This window comes from Malaya genurostris, chromosome 1 (genome assembly GCF_030247185.1).
Source record: "Malaya genurostris strain Urasoe2022 chromosome 1, Malgen_1.1, whole genome shotgun sequence".
NCBI classification, from domain to species: Eukaryota; Metazoa; Arthropoda; class Insecta; order Diptera; family Culicidae; genus Malaya; species Malaya genurostris.
The window spans coordinates 3595510-3614485 of NC_080570.1; the positions used below are offsets into that span (position 1 = coordinate 3595510).

At 38.4% G+C, this 18976-nt stretch overlaps 2 protein-coding genes across 2 annotated transcripts; both read right to left on the minus strand.

Annotated features, from left to right (window-relative positions):
• Nucleotides 1–832: 832 nt before the first annotated feature.
• LOC131430029 (uncharacterized) lies at nt 833–5705 on the minus strand. Its single transcript, XM_058594641.1, has one exon. The coding sequence runs from the start codon at nt 1712–1714 to the stop codon at nt 965–967; it is 750 nt and encodes a 249-aa protein (XP_058450624.1). The 5' UTR covers nt 1715–5705; the 3' UTR covers nt 833–964.
• A 232-nt stretch (nt 5706–5937) lies between these two features.
• Nucleotides 5938–7947, minus strand: LOC131430038 (glutathione S-transferase D7). Its single transcript, XM_058594655.1, has 5 exons — nt 7696–7947; nt 7431–7640; nt 6532–6673; nt 6217–6468; nt 5938–6155 (listed from the first exon to the last, which is right to left on the minus strand). Exons 2-5 carry the CDS (start codon nt 7628–7630, stop codon nt 6093–6095), a joined length of 657 nt encoding a protein of 218 aa, XP_058450638.1. The 5' UTR covers nt 7631–7640; nt 7696–7947; the 3' UTR covers nt 5938–6092.
• Nucleotides 7948–18976: the final 11029 nt, after the last annotated feature.

Consider the following 18976-nt stretch of genomic DNA (forward strand, 5'->3'; position numbering starts at 1 on the left):
ATTGAATCTACGTTTGTGAAAATTGGTTCAGTCATTTCGAAGAAAATTGAGTGCATATTTTTTGCATTTTTTAGTACATATCATTCTGCAATACCGGAACCGAAAGTCGGAGCCAAATAAATTTCGGGAATTCTCCGTGGGATCCTAAGTCCTTTAATTTGATTTTATGTTACAGGGTAACACTATGTCACCCAGTAACTCCGGAACCGAAGGTCAGATCCAGATGAAAATCGAAACCTTTCTATGCGATCATAAGACCTTTCTTTGGAAATACTTTGCTCCAATTATACGCGAATATACGATTCTATAAGAATATTAGGCAAATTTGCGAATATACGATTTTATATAAATATTACTTTAAAAATGATTTTTCATAGAAAAATTAAAAAAAAATCATGCACTTAAGGGTTAAACATTGGCAAGTCGTAACACATTAAAACAAGTTGCATGTTTGTAAGTGCACTATTGCTGAAACTATTTCAAGTGTTGCTATGGATCAGCAGTCATTTGCCTATCTGTTCGTACAGTATGAACAATGTCCGCGATAATCGTTTCTCCCGTCAGCAGTGAACTTCGCACTGTAATAAGAATTTTGTGTGCTAAAGAATCTTCAGCAGCTGAAATGCAGCGTAAGCCATGTCTAGTTAATGGATAAGTGTGATCAAAGTATTTTGATATTTCGCTGAACTTGCTGATTGGGACTTGGAGTGCGGTTTCCGCTTTTCGCTTCGGGGATGAATTCAAGAGTCAGAAAACCTCTCTTTTTCGTGTATTAAGTGTAACACAAATGAAAACAAAGAGAATATTGAAATAAAAAATAATGGCATTTATTGTACTATCCAATATGAATAAATGTTACATGTGTTGTATTTGGAAACCAACTATCAGGGTTTCTTAAAAATAATACACTTATAAAAAACTCGATACACTAAATTTATCACGTCTTCACCCGGAGGGCACTAAGCTAAACTCTCCCAGCCGCCGCCCTTCTTTCGCTGGAATCCCGCACAACTTGATTCAGATGTTGGAACTTATCGATTGCCACTTTGACCAATTCGGCCGCCCGTTTGACTCGATCCGCGGTCACCTGTTCGCCGATGGTGGTCAATACCTGCTGGGTAGCATCACCGAGTCCGAATGCTCTTGCGGTCCGGAACGACAGCGTACAGAATGGGGTGAAGAAGCAAAGTACCGCCGTGAGTAGTGTTCCCAATCCGACTACCCCGGCCGAACCTAGCACCAGAGAGACAACCTGACCGATGAACGAAGCCACCGACCGGGCCGAAGGAATCACCGAGCGGAACGAGTCGAAGATGGTGCGGCGTTCTGCTATCGGAGCCACCGGGACGAGATAGCCTTCGAATCCTTTCGACGGAATGGTGGCAAATGCGGTCGAATCATACGGTGATCCTCCGTAGACTTGACTACTGCCAACCGGATAGTTGTGACCGGTGTAGGAATGAACGTACTGCTGAACGGCATCCTGCGGAACGAATTTGTGATAGATGGTTGGATCGTAGGCTGGATTGTTCATCACGGGTCGGTCACTGGTTTGTGGAGTCACAGCCGCCACCGAGGACTCCGGAACCTCGGCGCAAACACTTAGCACCAAACATAGAAAGAAAGCTACAATCACTTCACGACACATTTCTAAGAGCACCGATGAGACACGTGCTGACAACAGGACTTTTACTAACCGACTGAACCCATTCATCACCCAAAGAACACATCTTATAGTGCGATGGCAACGGAAGGACGAAACAAAAAACAGGACAATCGAATTCCAGGAAAAATTTACAGCAAATTTCAATCACTGACCGATCTTCTCCTAATGGAATTTAGAAGTGGCAACGAGAATGCAATTCTATTCCTTGATCGGAGGCTGCTGCTGGTGCTGTGTAAATGTGTAAATTGCAGTACAGCAAAGAGCAGGTAAGGAAATTCCTTTTCGTCTCTTATTTTTGGCTATCCATTTTTCTTATCGTTGTGGCACGGGACTTGGACGGGTCAGGTGTCTAGGTGAGATAAGACACATTGTTTGTCTTCTTCACTGGGATTAGAAGGTTGAAGTAATAAGTGAAAAAAGGATTTCTCTACCTGAACGATGCTCCTACCGTGGCAGCATTAGTTCTGTTGGAAACTGGATGCAAACTATTTTCAACTCGTAAGATAAATCATACACAAATGGAAATTTTTAAACCAAGTTTTTTGGCGCCACTAATCTTCTTTTCACACCGCAATATAAAAAAAAGTGTGTTGAGGCTCTTTTTATAACGTATGGCTTTCTTTCGATGATTCATTTCTATAAAAAATTCATCATTTGGACTCTCTCAAACAACGTTTGATTGATTTTTAAATTTCTTAGCTTGAAACTTGAACCGAGATTAAGTTTCACGAAGTACACTTAAAAAGACTAAATCCCTTCATTCTTCCATCTCTTTCTAGGTAAACATACGAACGATTCAACGGACGGACATCAAATTAAGAAGCACGATTCTCTGCTCTGAACACAAATTTAAATTTCCGGTGAGCAGTAGGTCATGATTTTCGTGAAATCTAACAGGTAGGCAACATGTTACCATGGGAACAGCAGTCGAGAGCTTCAGAATGGAAGAACAACAATTGCCACGTAGGCAGTTAGTTAGTAACTTCAAATCTCGACGACGTCAACCTAGTTTATGAATGACCACAAAGTTGAGCGCGCGAATACTTTCATCGTTGATATGTATACTGACAGCTATCCTTCTTTTTCCGAAACCGTTTTTTTTTATGCCAAATGTCTTAGAATTGCATGAAACATCGAAACATTTCCAAACCGGTTCCAAATAAAAACTATAGAAAGATGCGTCTGCCAAAGTTTACAACACCGGCAACCGTCGAAAAGAAAAAATATTTTTTATTCAAAAATAAGACAACAACAACGAAGATGAATCAATGGACGAGGACGCGATTGATGAATCAGTAGCCTCCCAAGACCTAGAATAAAGGTATCGCATAAACCTAGCTCAAAAAATATATTGCAATTTGAACCGTGTCAAATGAAACAAATAAATAAATGTTATACATGAAAAGTAGACGGCCAAACAATCCGATTCCGGCTATTCTTTCAAGAATTGAAGAAAATTGTGTTGAAAACTACCACATTGTTAAATATGGTGGCATCATTACAGGCAGAAAGGCATCATTACATCACTAGGTGGATTGGAACAGGTGTTTTTTTTTCAAAAAAATATTTTTTTCAACAAAATTACAAACCAGATTTCGACTTTTCTTGCATTTCGAAGACATTTGGCATCACAAAAATTTTTTCGATTCCGGAAATCCCAAAGTCGATTTTTTTCAAACAATTTTTTGTTAATATAAAACCAGATCTCGATGTTTCATAAATTATTTAAGACATTTGGCAACAGAAGAAAATTTCTATAGTTTTGCGGTTTTGGCTTTCTTATACAGAAAGTTTATGCAATTACTTTGAAGGGGTTGGAATCCACTAGGAGATTGATAGTACCTATTATCTTTCTCCGGACAGTACCAGTGTAGATGCCGTGTGGAATTCGCGGAAAATGTATTTTCCAAGAATAGATACACCGGGATTCCTGCTTCCATGTCGTAAAAGGCAGTAGTGTCTTTTTTTCTTAAGTTATCAGATTTTTTCAACGTTTCACATCTGATTACTCTATTTCAATAAATTATCTCTTCATTAAAACTTCATTCAATTTATCAATTTTCGGCTAGATTGTGAGAAAAGTTTTATTTGGTATTTTTTCTTTCATGTTATTGCTTGTCTTTCACAATTATAAATTGAATGATAAAAATCAACTATTGCGAAGATCCGTTAATAATCAATGTTAATAACAGTGATAACATAGATACTTCTTTGTTTGATAAATTAATAATTTTTTTTCGGTAGCCGGCTGCCCAGATCCACAAAAAAAAATTAACAATTTTTCGCGGTAAATAATTAAGTGGAAATAAAAAACAATCAAAACGCGCGTGAAATCTGTTGACCTTTGTTTGGCGGTTTAAAATTATTTTATATATTTTATATAATATGTCCTACAATTCAATTCATCATTGTAGTCTTGTAGTCACCATTTAGAAAAACCTGTTTTAATCCACCCAGTGGTGTAATGATGCCTTTCTCATGTATAATATTGTGGTATTCTATTCAAAATTTTTCTCTTCGATTTTTGAAAGAAACTAAGAGATTGTTTGTGCATTAACTAGTATAACATACAGAATGCAACAGAGCTTTGCTCGCGTAGGTCTTCCTTAGGAAACGAAGTGGGTTCACTATTATATGCACTTCCGGCACCGGAACTCGAGAACCGGTGTAATCGATGTCGGTTCGTACGGCCAAAAACTAACATGACGTACAAACTCTCCTATTTTTTATTCAAATTTTGAAAATTTTATACAATTTTGCCATCGCACTCTAAATGACGATTTAAATGCTTGGTGTATCCGAAAATAATTTTTGGTAGGACCATCAGACCTTTCGTTTGACCCTAAGATTGAGAATAACGGTTTTGAGTCCAGTTTACAACATTTTTTACGGTTTTTGTTCCGCTAGTTTAAGTGACGATGTACAATATTCAACACACTTTACCCTATAACTCCGGAACCGGAAGTCGGATCCGGATGAAATTCAGGAATTCCTTATGGGACCGTAAGACCTTTCATTTCCAAGTTTGTCAAAATCGGTTCAGCCATCTCCGAGAAAACCTGATACATACACACACAGACATTGCTCAGCTCGATGAACTGAGTCGAATGGTATATGACACTTTTACACAATTTTTACTAGTCGGTTTTTCAAGTTATTTTTTTTATAAAAGATATTTTTTATTCAGGCCTATTCGCGTACAAGCTTTACGTGACCGATTAAGCTGAGTTTAAGCTGAGTTTTTAGTTTTTCCCTCCTGCGAGGATTGAGGGGCAGTTTGTTCGTGGTTCGTCTCGTCATCCATTGCCGTGGTATTGTTGGTGATTTCTTTGCTAGTTGCTGTAGATGCGCCTTGTTGTACATTGTTTGCAGTTGCTGGTTGGTTGGATGGTAAGCTGTTAACTGCAGCTGGTGTACTTTGTTCTATAGGGGATACGTAGGATGGTTTCGTTGATACTTCACTGTTGTTGGTTTTATTCGTTACGGGATAAATATGTGTACTAACTTTTCTCGGAGATGACTGTATCGATTTTCCCAAAATTAGATTCAAAAGAAAGGCCTTATGGCCCCAAAGAAAATCCCTGACTTTCATCTTGATCGGACTTCAGGTTCCGGCATTAAAGGTTGATTAGTTCCAATTTCAAATTACTTACTATTTTTCTCAGAGATGGCATGATCGATTTTTACAAACTTAGATTCAAATAAATGGTCTTATGGTTCTATAGAAAAAATCTGAATTTCATTTGGATTCAACTCCCGGTTCCGGAATTACAGGATAAAGAGTGTTAATCATTTCAAGCAATTATACAGAGCAGTACTGTCATTGCTTGGGGGCTCGAATCAGTTCCAATCGATAGGCCTTGTCAGTTGATGGCCAAACGTATCCATTCCGATTACTTCAGTCCCCGGCATCCGGTTCCGGAAGCACCTGAGATAGTGGTCACAGAATGGAACGAACTCACTTTTCTCAGCGGTGTTATAATCCTCCACATAACTTCTGAATTTCATCCGGATCTGACTTCTGGTTCCTGTCTTGTAAACTGCACCAGTACGTATATGCGGTGGTACGGAAGAAGAAAGCACAACACCGCCTCTACGAACGAAGCACGCTGTGTGTGGTGTTCGATTTCATACACGCGGTAAAGAAAACGAAAACCAACACCGAAGCTTGATTTTGAAAACACAAGGAGAATGGAAACAGATTTTTTCTCTCGAATATATTCAATAATGACCTATTCCCGCATTGCACGAATTGTAAAGAAATATGTTCGTTGATCTAGTTACTTTGCTTACAGAATTTGAACTTTATATCGACCTCCTGACATAAATATCGGTAAACTGATGATGATCTCTCAATAGTCCAGAACAGCCTTTTATACCGTTGCTTCCCTGTTTCGACCGCGTTCGGAATCATCGCAACACCTGTTTATTGTTTAAGCTTCGATCGAAATAGACCGGCCAACGTATCGGCTCCTGTTTGATTGATTTCCTAGAAAATTTTACGCAATGGTAAGTATCATTGTTAGAACACATAGCTATCTGCTTGTAACCTTGTAACCGTGTGGTTCCAGTTCTTCCTTGCACTTCGCTAACCACGCTCGCACCTTCGGATACGGATGCAGTTCGAACTCAAACGCCTCGATTTGCGACACCGAAACGCACAGTGCCAGATCCGCTATCGTAAAATGATTGGCCGCCGCCCATTGGTACTGCTTCAGCATGGCCTCCAGCCATCCGATAGCCTCTGCCAGTTTAGCCTTCTTCGTTTGGTCCAGGTGGGCTCCAACCAGAATAGTGGGGAACTGCAAAAGTGTTGCGGTTTTTAACAGGAATTTTCAATCTGAAATACAATTTCATTCACTCACATAGTAATCCACAACCCGCTGGTACAGTGTTCCCAGATCGAAGTGTAGCCGCTGGTCGACGATGGCACGCGAACGGAAATCTTTCGGGTATAGCGATTCGTCCTTGCCGTAAACCGACACCAGGTAGGAAAGGATCACCCGACTGCAAGCAAACAAGAAGCAAACAGCTCATAACGCATCAACATCAATGCTTTTACGCAGCCCGTTCCCCAGCTGGTCACGTGAATTACGGATTTGGAATGTTTACATGCTTGCCGGAGAACATTGGGGTGTTCTTGATTGAAGAATTTACGGAAATTTTAAATTTATTTTCGAGTTCCAAGTTCAAATTAGAAACGCTTGTCTCGGATCATGCAAATTCGAAATTCAGGGTTTAAGAAAAAGAAATGTTAGAACCACCCTTGTGTCCGTGGCAGACAACGCATGAGTAATTTGATACGATTTTTATTTACTATGCTTTGATCGAAAACTAATTCGGTTTCACTTTCGTTACACGTGACGAGTAATCTCGATAGCATGCACGATATTGGCTTTCGATCATTATTGCGCCCTGTTCTGGATTCGTCGTTACCCGACTCCGGATTCCAATTCAACCGTCTCGACAAGCCACGGCGGTAATAAATTATTCAAACGTAACACTTTCAACCGTTCCCTCCCTTAATTCATCACCAAATTATTTGATTTATTCGGGATACACAAAAAAAACACCACTTGCGTGCTTGTAACGATTATTAGCTTACTGATGGGACCGGATACGATATTCGTCGGTTTTGTTCTAGCCTTGAAACTAGAGAAAACATGTTCGCACTTTAAAAAAATCGATATCCTCGGCAAGACCACGGCTTTTAAACTGGTAAAAGTTTACAATAGTTTACACCTCCGTTCCACACCCAGCTCACCTTTCCCACAGCACTAGGCCATGATCGTCCAAGGTCGGAATAGTGTGCTGCGGATTCAGTGCCACAAAATCCGGACTCAACTGTTCACCTTCGAGCACATTCAGCGTCTTTAGTTCCAGCTCCATGCCGATCAGTTTGGCCAGCAGCAGAACCGAACGGCACGGTGGCGACGGGGGAAGATAATACAGCACCGGGGTCATCTGGCTCCGACTGAAAAACGGAAACTAAAGTACCCGTTTCGATCAAACGTGCGGCGGTTGCTCACCTAGCGAATTTAGATTGAATCACAGCAACACTCTCGATGCAGTTCCCCAGTTTGAAGCAGTTTATCTTCTGATTTCTCGGTTCCCGAGAGTTTGCTACGTTAACCAATCCTAATACGACTTTCGACTAGCCTACTAATTTTTGTTGTTAGGCTCGGCCACTGTTTGTTCTTTTCTTTCTTCAGGACACTCGTTCACACAACATTCAAGTAGTCGTCCCGACTGATACTGACCGCCGACCGGGTGCAGAAGCCGAACAAATACCACAACATTCCCACTTTCTATGATGTTGCACCAACCACCACCCCGCGGGAGCGATTGGTGACCTCCCCCCGTTCTAACCGACCGACCGTATTATATTAGTATTATCAAAATGCGACATTGTAAGTAGCACATGGACTAGACAAAGCCAAAACCAGCAGCAACAGCAGCAGCAGGTGGAAGGGGTAATATTGTTTTTCAATTGTGGTTCTGTTTCGTAGAAGACAAGGTAAAGAACCAGGTGTCGGCGGACGCATTGTTTGGTCCGGTTGCCTAGCAGCAGCAGCAGTAGCAAAAGCAATGGTTTAGGTTTGATTTGTTGTAAACTCTTCCAACCTTCGAACTGCAGGATTGCATGTTCGATGCGACAGACTAACTGAACCCAATCATAGGAGGCGTGGGCGTCAACTAGGCGTAGGGTGTATCCATTTGTTCTGGAGGAGCAGGCGATCGTTTCGTCATTGTTGATGCACTTTGTTATGGGTACGTTATTTATAAGTACTTGTGTTGAACAAAATTTCACATTCATAAACTTTAAATTGTTCCTGCAACGAGCTTGAAAAGTTGAAGTTTTATGTTTGAAACCAATTTCAAATTCAACATTAGCACGTTGCACAGTGTTGCCAAGGTGGTAGATACCCGAAAAAAAATTTTTTTTTGTTCATATGCAACATTAATGCTATCAAATTTTCTAAGAATTCAAGAATCGTAGTTCGAACTTTGGAAATTTTTGAATGAGAACGAAACTGTCAGAAATTTTTTATATTTCCCATATAAAATGTATAACGTATTTTGTAACTAGAGTTTCAAATGAAGAGGAAACGGCTGTAACTGTTCACTAGTAAAGAATTTTGTAGCATTTTTTCTCTACTTTTCGAAAATCTGTGTGCCACCCTGTGTATTCTTGGGCCTTAGAAGTTTTTCTCAATTGATCGTGAGGTCGAAAAGGAAAATTATGCCCCAGGCTTGAGATGAAAATCATGCCAATATAAATTTTTTAGTAATTTTTAACGAAATACGCCTATGCCTGAAATACACGGTAAGACCAAAATCAGCATTTTGGCGAAAAAATTAGTTGATTTTCTGATTTAGTTAGTTATTTTTTGAGACAACTAAAAAAATCTTACTTTTGCTAATTTAGATTTTTTAATTCTCATTCCCTTAATAATAATAAAGTATTTGTTGAAATGGCTTTTTTTTAGTTGTTTTCAACCAACATAAATGGTTGAATTGGCTTCTGCAGTTTGCAGCTATATGACGCACTGTCACCGAAAAAACGTTAACACCGTAATGACTTCTAGCCACTAGATGGCACACTACTGCCGAAAAGAATTTTTCAGTCTCGTTTGTTTTTTCTATATTGGCAGATATAAATACGACGTTGTATTGGAGAAAAAGACATAAACTTCTTTTAAAATTTATTTCTTCTAAATCGCTGTTTTCTTCATTCGACTTCGCGAAATTAACTCTCTCACTGAAACCTTTGAGCACTCGGAATACAAGAACCGAATACAAGTAGTACACCAGACGGCGTAGCCCGGAAGAAACAAAAATCTTCGATTGACTTATACAATAAGCGTGCAACATTCGAAACTCATTTCACTCTGCCACGTAAAAACATTATTACGCACAATCGCATTAAATGCACACAAATTCTGAATGAATACACTTTCCACTAAGAGCTTACGGCATTTTTACATATCGGATAAGAAATTTAAATATGCGGATATATCATAGCACATGCGAAAAACATCATTCTCATGAGTTTTTGGCCAATAAACTTGTTAATAAAACCAATTTCATTTTTGTTTTCTTTGTGCTGTCCTTCAGAAATGATGGTAAAAGAAAAATAGAGACAAATTTTCTGATTTTAGTCACAAAATTAGTTGTCAATGAGAATTTCGTGTTTGATTGAAATATTGCTGGTTTGTGTCAAGGATATTCGCCAACTAAACACATTCTCTAAAAATAAGAGTTTTTTTCAGCAAAGTAAATTCTCAATTTTAACTAATTTAATAGTTATTTTGGAAATTTTGTTGTTAAAATCAACTAATTCAAAAACAGAAATACGAATTAGGCGCAGAGCAAATTTCGGTCGTTCCGTGTAGGAATAATGTCACGATATGTATTATCGAAGCGTCATCACTTCATGTTTGCATTGCATGATTTCCATGAACGTTTCAAAGAGGCCCGTACCCAGGATTTCGTTTCGAGAGAGGCCCTCAGGTGAAAAAAAAAAATGTTACTGAAGTTGCTTAAGTAGATAACTTCTGGTGTGCTTTTTAGCAGCGTTTTTTACGGACACCTTAATCTCACTATTTTAGGTATTTATTTCTTAACGTTTAAATTCCACATGTCTAAGACCTTCTGAATGTCCATTTCTAGAGCACAAAAATCAACAAGACTTGTGAATAGATTTTGAGAAGATGGTCCAAGATAGCTCCCAGATAATCGGCATAATGATCTTTCCGTCTTATTGGGCTTCCTTGCAGGCACTCGTGCCGCGCCGGCTTCACGACTTTCCATTGTCGTGTAATCATTTATTTCTCTGGCGTATAGTAATGGATCCAGCCAAACATGTACTTAAAGTGCACTTGCGTTCGTCGTTTTAGTCCTGAATAAGGGGAGCGGGTCATTTCGCCGAAAGTCGTCGAATAGGTGGTTTCGCCGAAAGTCGTTTCGTCGAATAGGCGATTTCGCCGAAAGTCGTTTCGCCGAAAGGGTCATGTCTCCTGTATGTTATGTCCCCTGTATAACTGATGTGGCGCAGCCACATAACCGAAGCCAAGATGGATCGGCGGCACAAAGCTGCCGAGGTGACGCCAGCTGAGTCGGCCGCTGACCCGCCGTCGGAAGAGGCGGCCTCTTGCCTACAAACCTGTAACAGCCTCGTTTGCCCGGCCTACTCAAAGCTATGTTTCTTTGCTTTAGTTAGGTCCGAACGATTCTCAATTCCAATTAGGATTTTAAGACGGCTTCAGGATTCGGCGAAATGACCCATTCGGCGAAATAACCCTTTCGGCGAAACGGCTTTCGGCGAAATGACCCTGATCCCTGAATAAGTATGTGCGAGATCCAGCGGCAGGATATCTTTCTCATTTGCAGAACCTTGCCCAACTATGGTAAGCTTGCGTACTTTCTCTTTTCAGTCTTCCAGTACAATTAAGTATCTTATTATTATAGTTATTATATTATTTAGTTTTGACACTGTTCGCTTCGTATCAAACATTGTTTTGTTTCTGTTTCTGATTTCTGGAGCGGCCCCCGCTCCGGGTACGTACCTGGTTTCAAACGAGGTTTTCTCTATGTATTTTTGTATGTATCTCGCTACTAATTATTTTTGGGTTGCATATTTATTTCATATTTCCAATAAAAACAATATTTCAAGGATTTCAACGTCTGATCAATTTAATTGATTTCTATATATTCTATACTAGCGGACCCTTGCACACTTCGTCTCGTAGTAATGTTAGATTAGAACTTCTTTCTATCATCAATTTTAATGACTATTGAAAAAAATTATTAAAATGCTCTATGATAGTGTTTCTCAATCAAAAACTCCCAAGCTTTGTTGACGGTAACAGGAAACCCGAACGGATGGAAAATTGATGTTCAAATTCAAATGACATAACAGTGGTGATCATTGCGAATACGTGTAATAAAAGCTTTTTCACCTTTGAATTTGCCAGTCAAAATTATTGCGCCTCGATAACATTTGCCAGTTGCTTTTAAACTTTAAACTTGGTTCTGTACTTGTTCCTGTATTTTCTGCACTTGCATCTGTACTTTATGTGCTTGTATCTGAATTTTATGCACTTGTGCAACGAGTGCAGGAACCGGCACAGAAAGTACAGATTGTACCGGAATGACCACAGAAGGCACAGTCACAAATATAGAGTAAACTGGAACAGGTACACAAAGTACTTCATGTACTGTGTGTACCTGTTCCAGTTTACTCTTTATTTGTTTCTGTACCTTATGTGGTCATTCCGGTACAATCTGTACTTCCTATGCCTTTTCTTGTAGTTTTCTTGTGAATTTACTTACTCAATAGAGGAAAACTTATAATCCTTAGGGAGTATTATTTAATGATTCTAGAACAAACCAATTTGCGGAATTCTTCCGATGTTTATAACTGTTGAATTTCATTTTCCCATCATTTATATATCTACTCCAGAACCTAAATTTTGGACCAGGACTGAATTCTGGAGCAAGAATCAAATTTGAAAAGTGGGATAGGCATAGAGTTCTGTTGCAAAATTCCGGTTCGGCTTCCAGATCAAGAACTCAGTACATGAATTTAGTTCAAAACATAATTGCTGCGAATTACTAGTAAAAACTGCCTTGAAGTCGAGTTTACCTTGAAAAATGTTATCTCGTATCTTCAGAGTAGTTCAATCGGTAGAGCAGTTGCACAGACCGGAGAATGTTTCCAGATTCAAGTTCTTCCCAAGGTATAAATTTTTTAATGTTTTGATTTTTTCGCTTACATTTAATCATATTGTTTTAATATCTTTCCCATTTGGGCATTCAATTTGTTAAATTTCATAAAACTACAAAAAATGAATTACTTTTACTTAAATTGGTTGAGATTTGAAGTAGAAGCTGCCGGGCCGCAGAACTCCCGAAGATTCATATGATTCGTTATGGCGTGAAGTTATCATTAGCTTAGCTTAACTTTTAGTCAATACCAAACAAAAGACAGATTGAGAATAGCCGGATGATTAGATGGGATGGCGAGAGCAAGAAAATGTTCTCTTTAGAGTCAGTACTCCAACTTATAAAACCTTCTCGAATTACTGGAACTGTTCTACCATTTCGATTTAGCACATCTCAAAAGACAATTTGATTGAACAGAACATTTAAATTGTTCATGGTCGAGTTAGATTTATTCTCCTACATCGCAAGTAAGCAATATTTTCTCTATTTTCATTCCTATCGTTCGCTCGATAAAGATATATGACATAACATAATCTCTAATTTCTTTCTGTGAGATTTCCTGTTCACATATTACAGTCATATGAGTTACTATGACAGTGTTTCATAAAAATTTCAGAGTTTCGTTTACTGTAAACACAATAAGGGTTGTCTGTTCATGGTTTTTTTTAACCTATGATTAAACAAAGCTGGAACAAGAAAAAACTAGATAGCTTTTAAACATTAGCCAAACTTAAAATTTCAAAAACGGATGACGAAAACGCTTCTGAATGGCATAAAACTGGCTTCATTTGTTATTACTCTTATAGTTGAATTCCGAACGACAAATATGATAACAGTGCCGTTTCAATATTGAAATTTTAAACAGTAGAGAATGTGATTAAATGACGAATACATTTGGCCAATTTACAATCTTTTGCCACTTCAGTGCAAAAAGTGTTTTGCAAATAGTATAAGCTTTATGTCTGATTTGCGGTTTGTATTGAATGTTTCGGTAACGTTAACTGTCGAACATAAACTGCTAATGCATTGATACATCGAAGACGAACCGGAAACATAAGAAAGCAGTTATTTGCAGTTAACACAAACCGGTACTCATGCGCTACCTGAACCCTTAAAAAATATACGATTTACTGAAACAACTCGTTTCTTAAAAAGAGACTACGATTTACAGACGATTGATACTGAAAAGCAACTTGCAAACAATATTTATACTAAAAATGTCTTTGCCTGTATGGAACAAGATATTATGATTTTCTAAGACATTTTCAAATACAGGTTGTTGTGTTTGAATAATATTATTGAGATAAAATACTTGGCCTAATTGGCTTACAGTTAGATCCGTCCCGAATGGATTGAGATATTCGGTCAATGATTCAAAAAGTTGTACAATATGTAAAACTTCCGATCTGATGAGCAATTCACTAACTAGCAGATTGCTCATTTACAAAATCATGCGTATCTCTTAAGCATCGCAGATTTTCCGATGCTTAATACACAAGTGCGTCTCGCAACTCTCTTTCATTATACCATTTGACTCAGTTTTCTCGGATATGGCTAAACCGAATTTCAAAAACTTAGACTTAAATGAAAGGCCTTGTGGTCCTATACAAAATTCCCGAATATTGTTCCAGTTCCGAAGTTATGGGGTAAAATGTGCGAAAAAATAATGAAAATATGTTCTAATTTTTCTCAGAGAAGGCTGAATCGATTGTCCCAAAATTACACTCATATTCAGGTTTTATAATCCAATTTTTCAAACTCACTTTTCTTAAAGATGGCATGACCGATTTTTATAAACTTATATTCAAATGAATGGTGTTATTCAAAACTTCTGAATTTCATCTGGTCGTATCCATTACATTACAAAGAGTATTGAACATATTAGGTAGTTATACAGTGACGCAAAACTTGAAAAAAAAGGATTCCTTGGGGTTTTAAATCAGTTCCAATCAAAAGGCCTTGTCAGTTAACGGCCGATCGTATTCAGAAACTCTAACTCCTGAATTTCATCCGGATATGACCTCCGGTCTCAGAATTACAAGGTTATGAGTGTCCAAACCCGTCTTATAAAGCGCATCGGTACGTACATACGGTGGTACGGAAGAAGAAAACACAACGCCGCCTTTACGAACGAAGCACGCTGTGTGTGGTGTTCGATTTCATACAGGCGGTGAAGAAAACGAAGGATCGGACACAGAAGAAGCATCAAAAGCATAAATAAATAAATGAAGTTGAATTTTATCCAGATCCAACTTCGACTTTTTCGAGAAAAGGTAATGAGAAAGGCACCATTACTCCACTAGGTGGAATAAAACAGGTTGTTCCAATTGAATTGCTACCGGACAAGGAATGCATCCGAGGTAGTACACCGAAAACCCGTATTAAAGCATTTTGGAAATGAATATAAAAATTGTGGTTTTTAAGCTTATGGGAACGAAGAAATTTCCTCAGTCACCAGTGGCAACAAGTGTGAAACTATCATGGACACTTCCTACTTCGGTTTTTTATTATTTCCTATTATGAAGCAGATTTGCTTGCCAGTCATTCAGATAAATCCATTTCGTGGAGCCAACTTTTGAAAATCCTGTTCTTGGTTGCGTAATTCTTTAATGGGGAATATAATAAGTTAGCTGGGGTTTTATTGTGTTATCGGTCACAGTTTCGTCAAGTGGAAGATAACGCTGTTTGCCATCCAGTACTTATGTCACAATTATTAAGAAAAGTTAAAATCATTAACTTGTTATCTTCTGTTACAAACAATGGAATGATTGTCACTTAAATTAACTTAGAGCTTTAGAAAGTGAGGATAAGCTTGTCACACTCGTTTATGACTGGCAAATTTTAGTTCCCCGGGTGGAATCTTGACTGAAATTATCACTGCCTTTATTACTTTCACAACTGTTGAGATTTGTCGAACATTAGCAAGGTTATTTGCTTGGTACTCTAAAATCTATTTGAAATAGTGCACTCCAATATTTCACTAAGTTTAAATTAATTGGCTCAAATGACACGTTTGCCGTAACAGTGGTCTTGATATTCTATCTTAACTTTCATCGCGTGACAAACATTCAATTAACTCTTTCAGTTTTTGTAGCTCCTGACACCATTTCAACCAACCAGTATTAGACGAGTATTATTTATTTTTTTAGAGTAAAATCCATTGTAGCGAGACTCTGAATATATAAATATTCAATCTCATGATGATACCTCTACTCACAGGACCAGAAATTACCGGTGCAGTACATCTATGCTGAATATTTTATCGTCTAAAAACCACCATCGCACGCAATCTCATGTGGTTAATGTCATGTGTTTGGGAAGTAGATACTTCATGGGAAACGGTTAGATAAAACATACGGTTCAAAATACACACACACACACATTTCAATTCCGAACATAAGTTACTCTAGGTCAGTTCGTATGTACTGACAGGTGCCATCATGAATTATTCCACAACAGCAAGGTCGCTTTCCGTTGCGGTTAGTCAACAGTAACATGAAACTTTATCCGCGCACTACGGCTAATGACACTTCCATTACCGTAGATGACCACGGAGTAGTGGTGGGGTTTAGTCACAGTGCGGAAACAGGTAGGTTAGTCATACCCATTTCGCAATAGTTTTGATGATAGTAAAAATCCAAACTTAGAATGACTGGCATTTTTCCTATCTTGCCATGTTTGTCGCACCGTCACCGTTCCATGTTAGTCCTCCGTACAGATAATTTGTCTTATCTGTTTACCGACTGATTTCAGTTTCTGCCAGAAGTACTCTGCTTGTGGTTGAATGAAAAAAAACCGCAACATCATGCCACTCTCAACCGAGGGGGTCGTTGTATTGGTGTTATGGCGGACCCGACCGGTACTAGTCAATTTCACAGCCTACTAATCATCAAAGTTGGCGCTAGTCAAATAGCATGCCCCGACATTGTTTCAACCTGGGAACGCTTGACTGCACCGCGACTGCAGTCTTCACACTCTCCCTGCATCCATCCATCGCCGGCCCTCAAACCTCAATCGTTGGGGTGACGGTCGGGTCATAAAAGTGTATCAAATCTGTATTTCCGTTGGTTGATCATTTGCAAAATTTCGCGAGGTTTCTTGCTTGGCGGTTTTCGATCGTTCGCCGGTTCGCAGTTTTCTATTGAGCTGTTTACCACGTTTCTTTATCTTCTTCTACCTGTCCCTCATGTTTAACGCTCGCTTGCAAACGAATAAAAATACCAGTTAAAACATTTCGGCTGATGTTGATAGAATCTGCTCGAATCTGCTCTTTTCACGTGTATGTGCGCCGGTTGTCAGGGATGTAGTTTTGTGGGGGGAAAATGTTTCTTTTTTGTACCGATGATACTTTTTCTATCAAGTAAGAGTATCTAGAACATGAATTGTTAAAAAAATCGCGAAACCTCTAGAAATCCGCGTAAAAAACCGCAAAACTGTTAATTTTTTATTTTTTATTCTAAATGTCTCACAAATTCACGAAACGAAGAAATCTGGTGTAATTTATAAAAACATTTCTTGAAAAAAATCGATTCCAAATGTCTCAGAAATGCGTTAATCGTCGAGATTTAGTGAAATAAATGTACTGTCAAAGAGTTGACTTAAAAATATTCCTGGAGAACACTAGATCTCGATGCTTCGTGCGTTTCTAAGACAAAACAGAAATATCGCATAACTTTCCGAAATAATTTTTTTCGAAAAAAAACTAATGTGGAACTTTCTGAAATCGAACTTTTTTTTCAGTGTGAATGTCGAAATTTAGTAAAATTTCAAAAAATATTTTTTCGAAAAAAAATCGAGAGTTTACTTTAAAAAAATTTCAGGATAAAACCAGATCTCGTTGCCTCGTGCATTTCTAAGACAGTAAATCCCGATTTGGTTTCGTTGAAATCTAAAACTTTTCTTCGAATACTACATATTATATTTTGAACACTCTATTGAATAATTTGGCCATTTTGTTCCACCACTTCATCATCTCGGGTCACCTTTTCACTGTTCAACTTCTATTTGACGATTGTCCTTATTTCTCAATTGGGCGGAATTATGTGCAGTTTGGTGGATTGATGTCCTTTTCGATGAAATGTCGCTGTAGTGACAATATGCCAAATCGACCTAAAATTTACAAGCCGTACAGAAAAACACACTTTTTTCAGGAACTTCTGCTTGTACATTTGGAAACTCATAACCTGTTTTTTCTCCGCAGTTGCAAATACCTTCCCAGATCATAAACTTTCTTACGAATTTAGAGGACAAAATCGAATTTAAAGTTTCTTGGGACATCAGCTCGACCCAATAATTTACGTTCGGAAGTTTAACGTTGACGCTTAACGTTGTTATCCACGATGATACCTTCCTCGGATTTCGTAAGAAACTCATTGTACGACTTTTGGTCATGTCACTTGGGCCCTTCGATTCTGTTTGAGTATCCTGTTGGGTTATTTACTGGCCTAAAAATCGAATTCATTTACGCAGACGGCAGCTGTGACGGAATTTTGGCTGACATTGTGTTCAACTCCTTCCAGCTTCCGATTATTAACTCCACTTCGATGCTAGCTGTGATCTTTCCGATGGTTAGTATAAAAGGCGAATTTTCTAGCTAAATATCTAGAATTAGGTTTCGGTTGAAGTAAATATATGGAATTAGCGTTCGTTTCTCAAACCGCGCTTTTTCGTAATGAAATTTCCAGCACTGAAAGAGGAAAAATTTTGAAACAAATTGCTGTTAAAACTTTCCAGGCCTAATTACGATGAACGCATACAAGCAGTAAACAAGAATATCTTCGAATACCACTTATCATATTTTGGACACTTTATTGACAAATTTGAGCGACCATTTTTTCACCACAGAGAAAATGAGTCACATCCCGAGCCATCTTTTCACCTGTTTTTCAACTTCTGTTTGACATCTCTCAATTGGGATGTCCTTTTCGAAGAAATTTATTCCGTAGCTCCGATACCATTGTAGCAGTTATCCAATGAAGTGGCAGCTTGCCAAGTCTAGCCAATATTCTACAGGTCCGTTGCCAGCTTTAATGTACGGAAGAATGCGCTGTTTCAGGCTTGTACATTCGGAAATCCATAGTTCTGGTTGTTTGTCACCAAAAATTTTGCGCACTTAGTATTTCGCAAGAATCTCATTGTACAAATTCTGGGCACAATTTTTGGTCACTAGATTTTGTTTCCAGATTCTGTTTGGTTACTTATTGGCCCGAGAACAGCGCAATTCTTCTGAAGGTGCTTCGAATTGCTCAAAACCTTCCGATCGATAGTATGCCGCTCACGAAAATGTTTGAGAATGCTGCCTACAGTCGATTTAACGATTTTCAAAGACCTCGCAATTTTGCAACACATTTACGTCGGGTTTTTTAAGTGGATGTTCAAAATTAATGGCTGTTGTCAAGTATAACTTTTTTTAGACCTTATAAAATGTGACGAAATTCTCAGCTCTTTAAGAGGACACATTTTTAAACAAACAGCTGTCAGAACATTCCAGATTTGACATTTCGGGTCGTTGCAGTAAAATTAACAGTGTGCAGATATTTAATGACTTAAGTTTTATATGAAGAAGTAAATAGTTTTTTCATG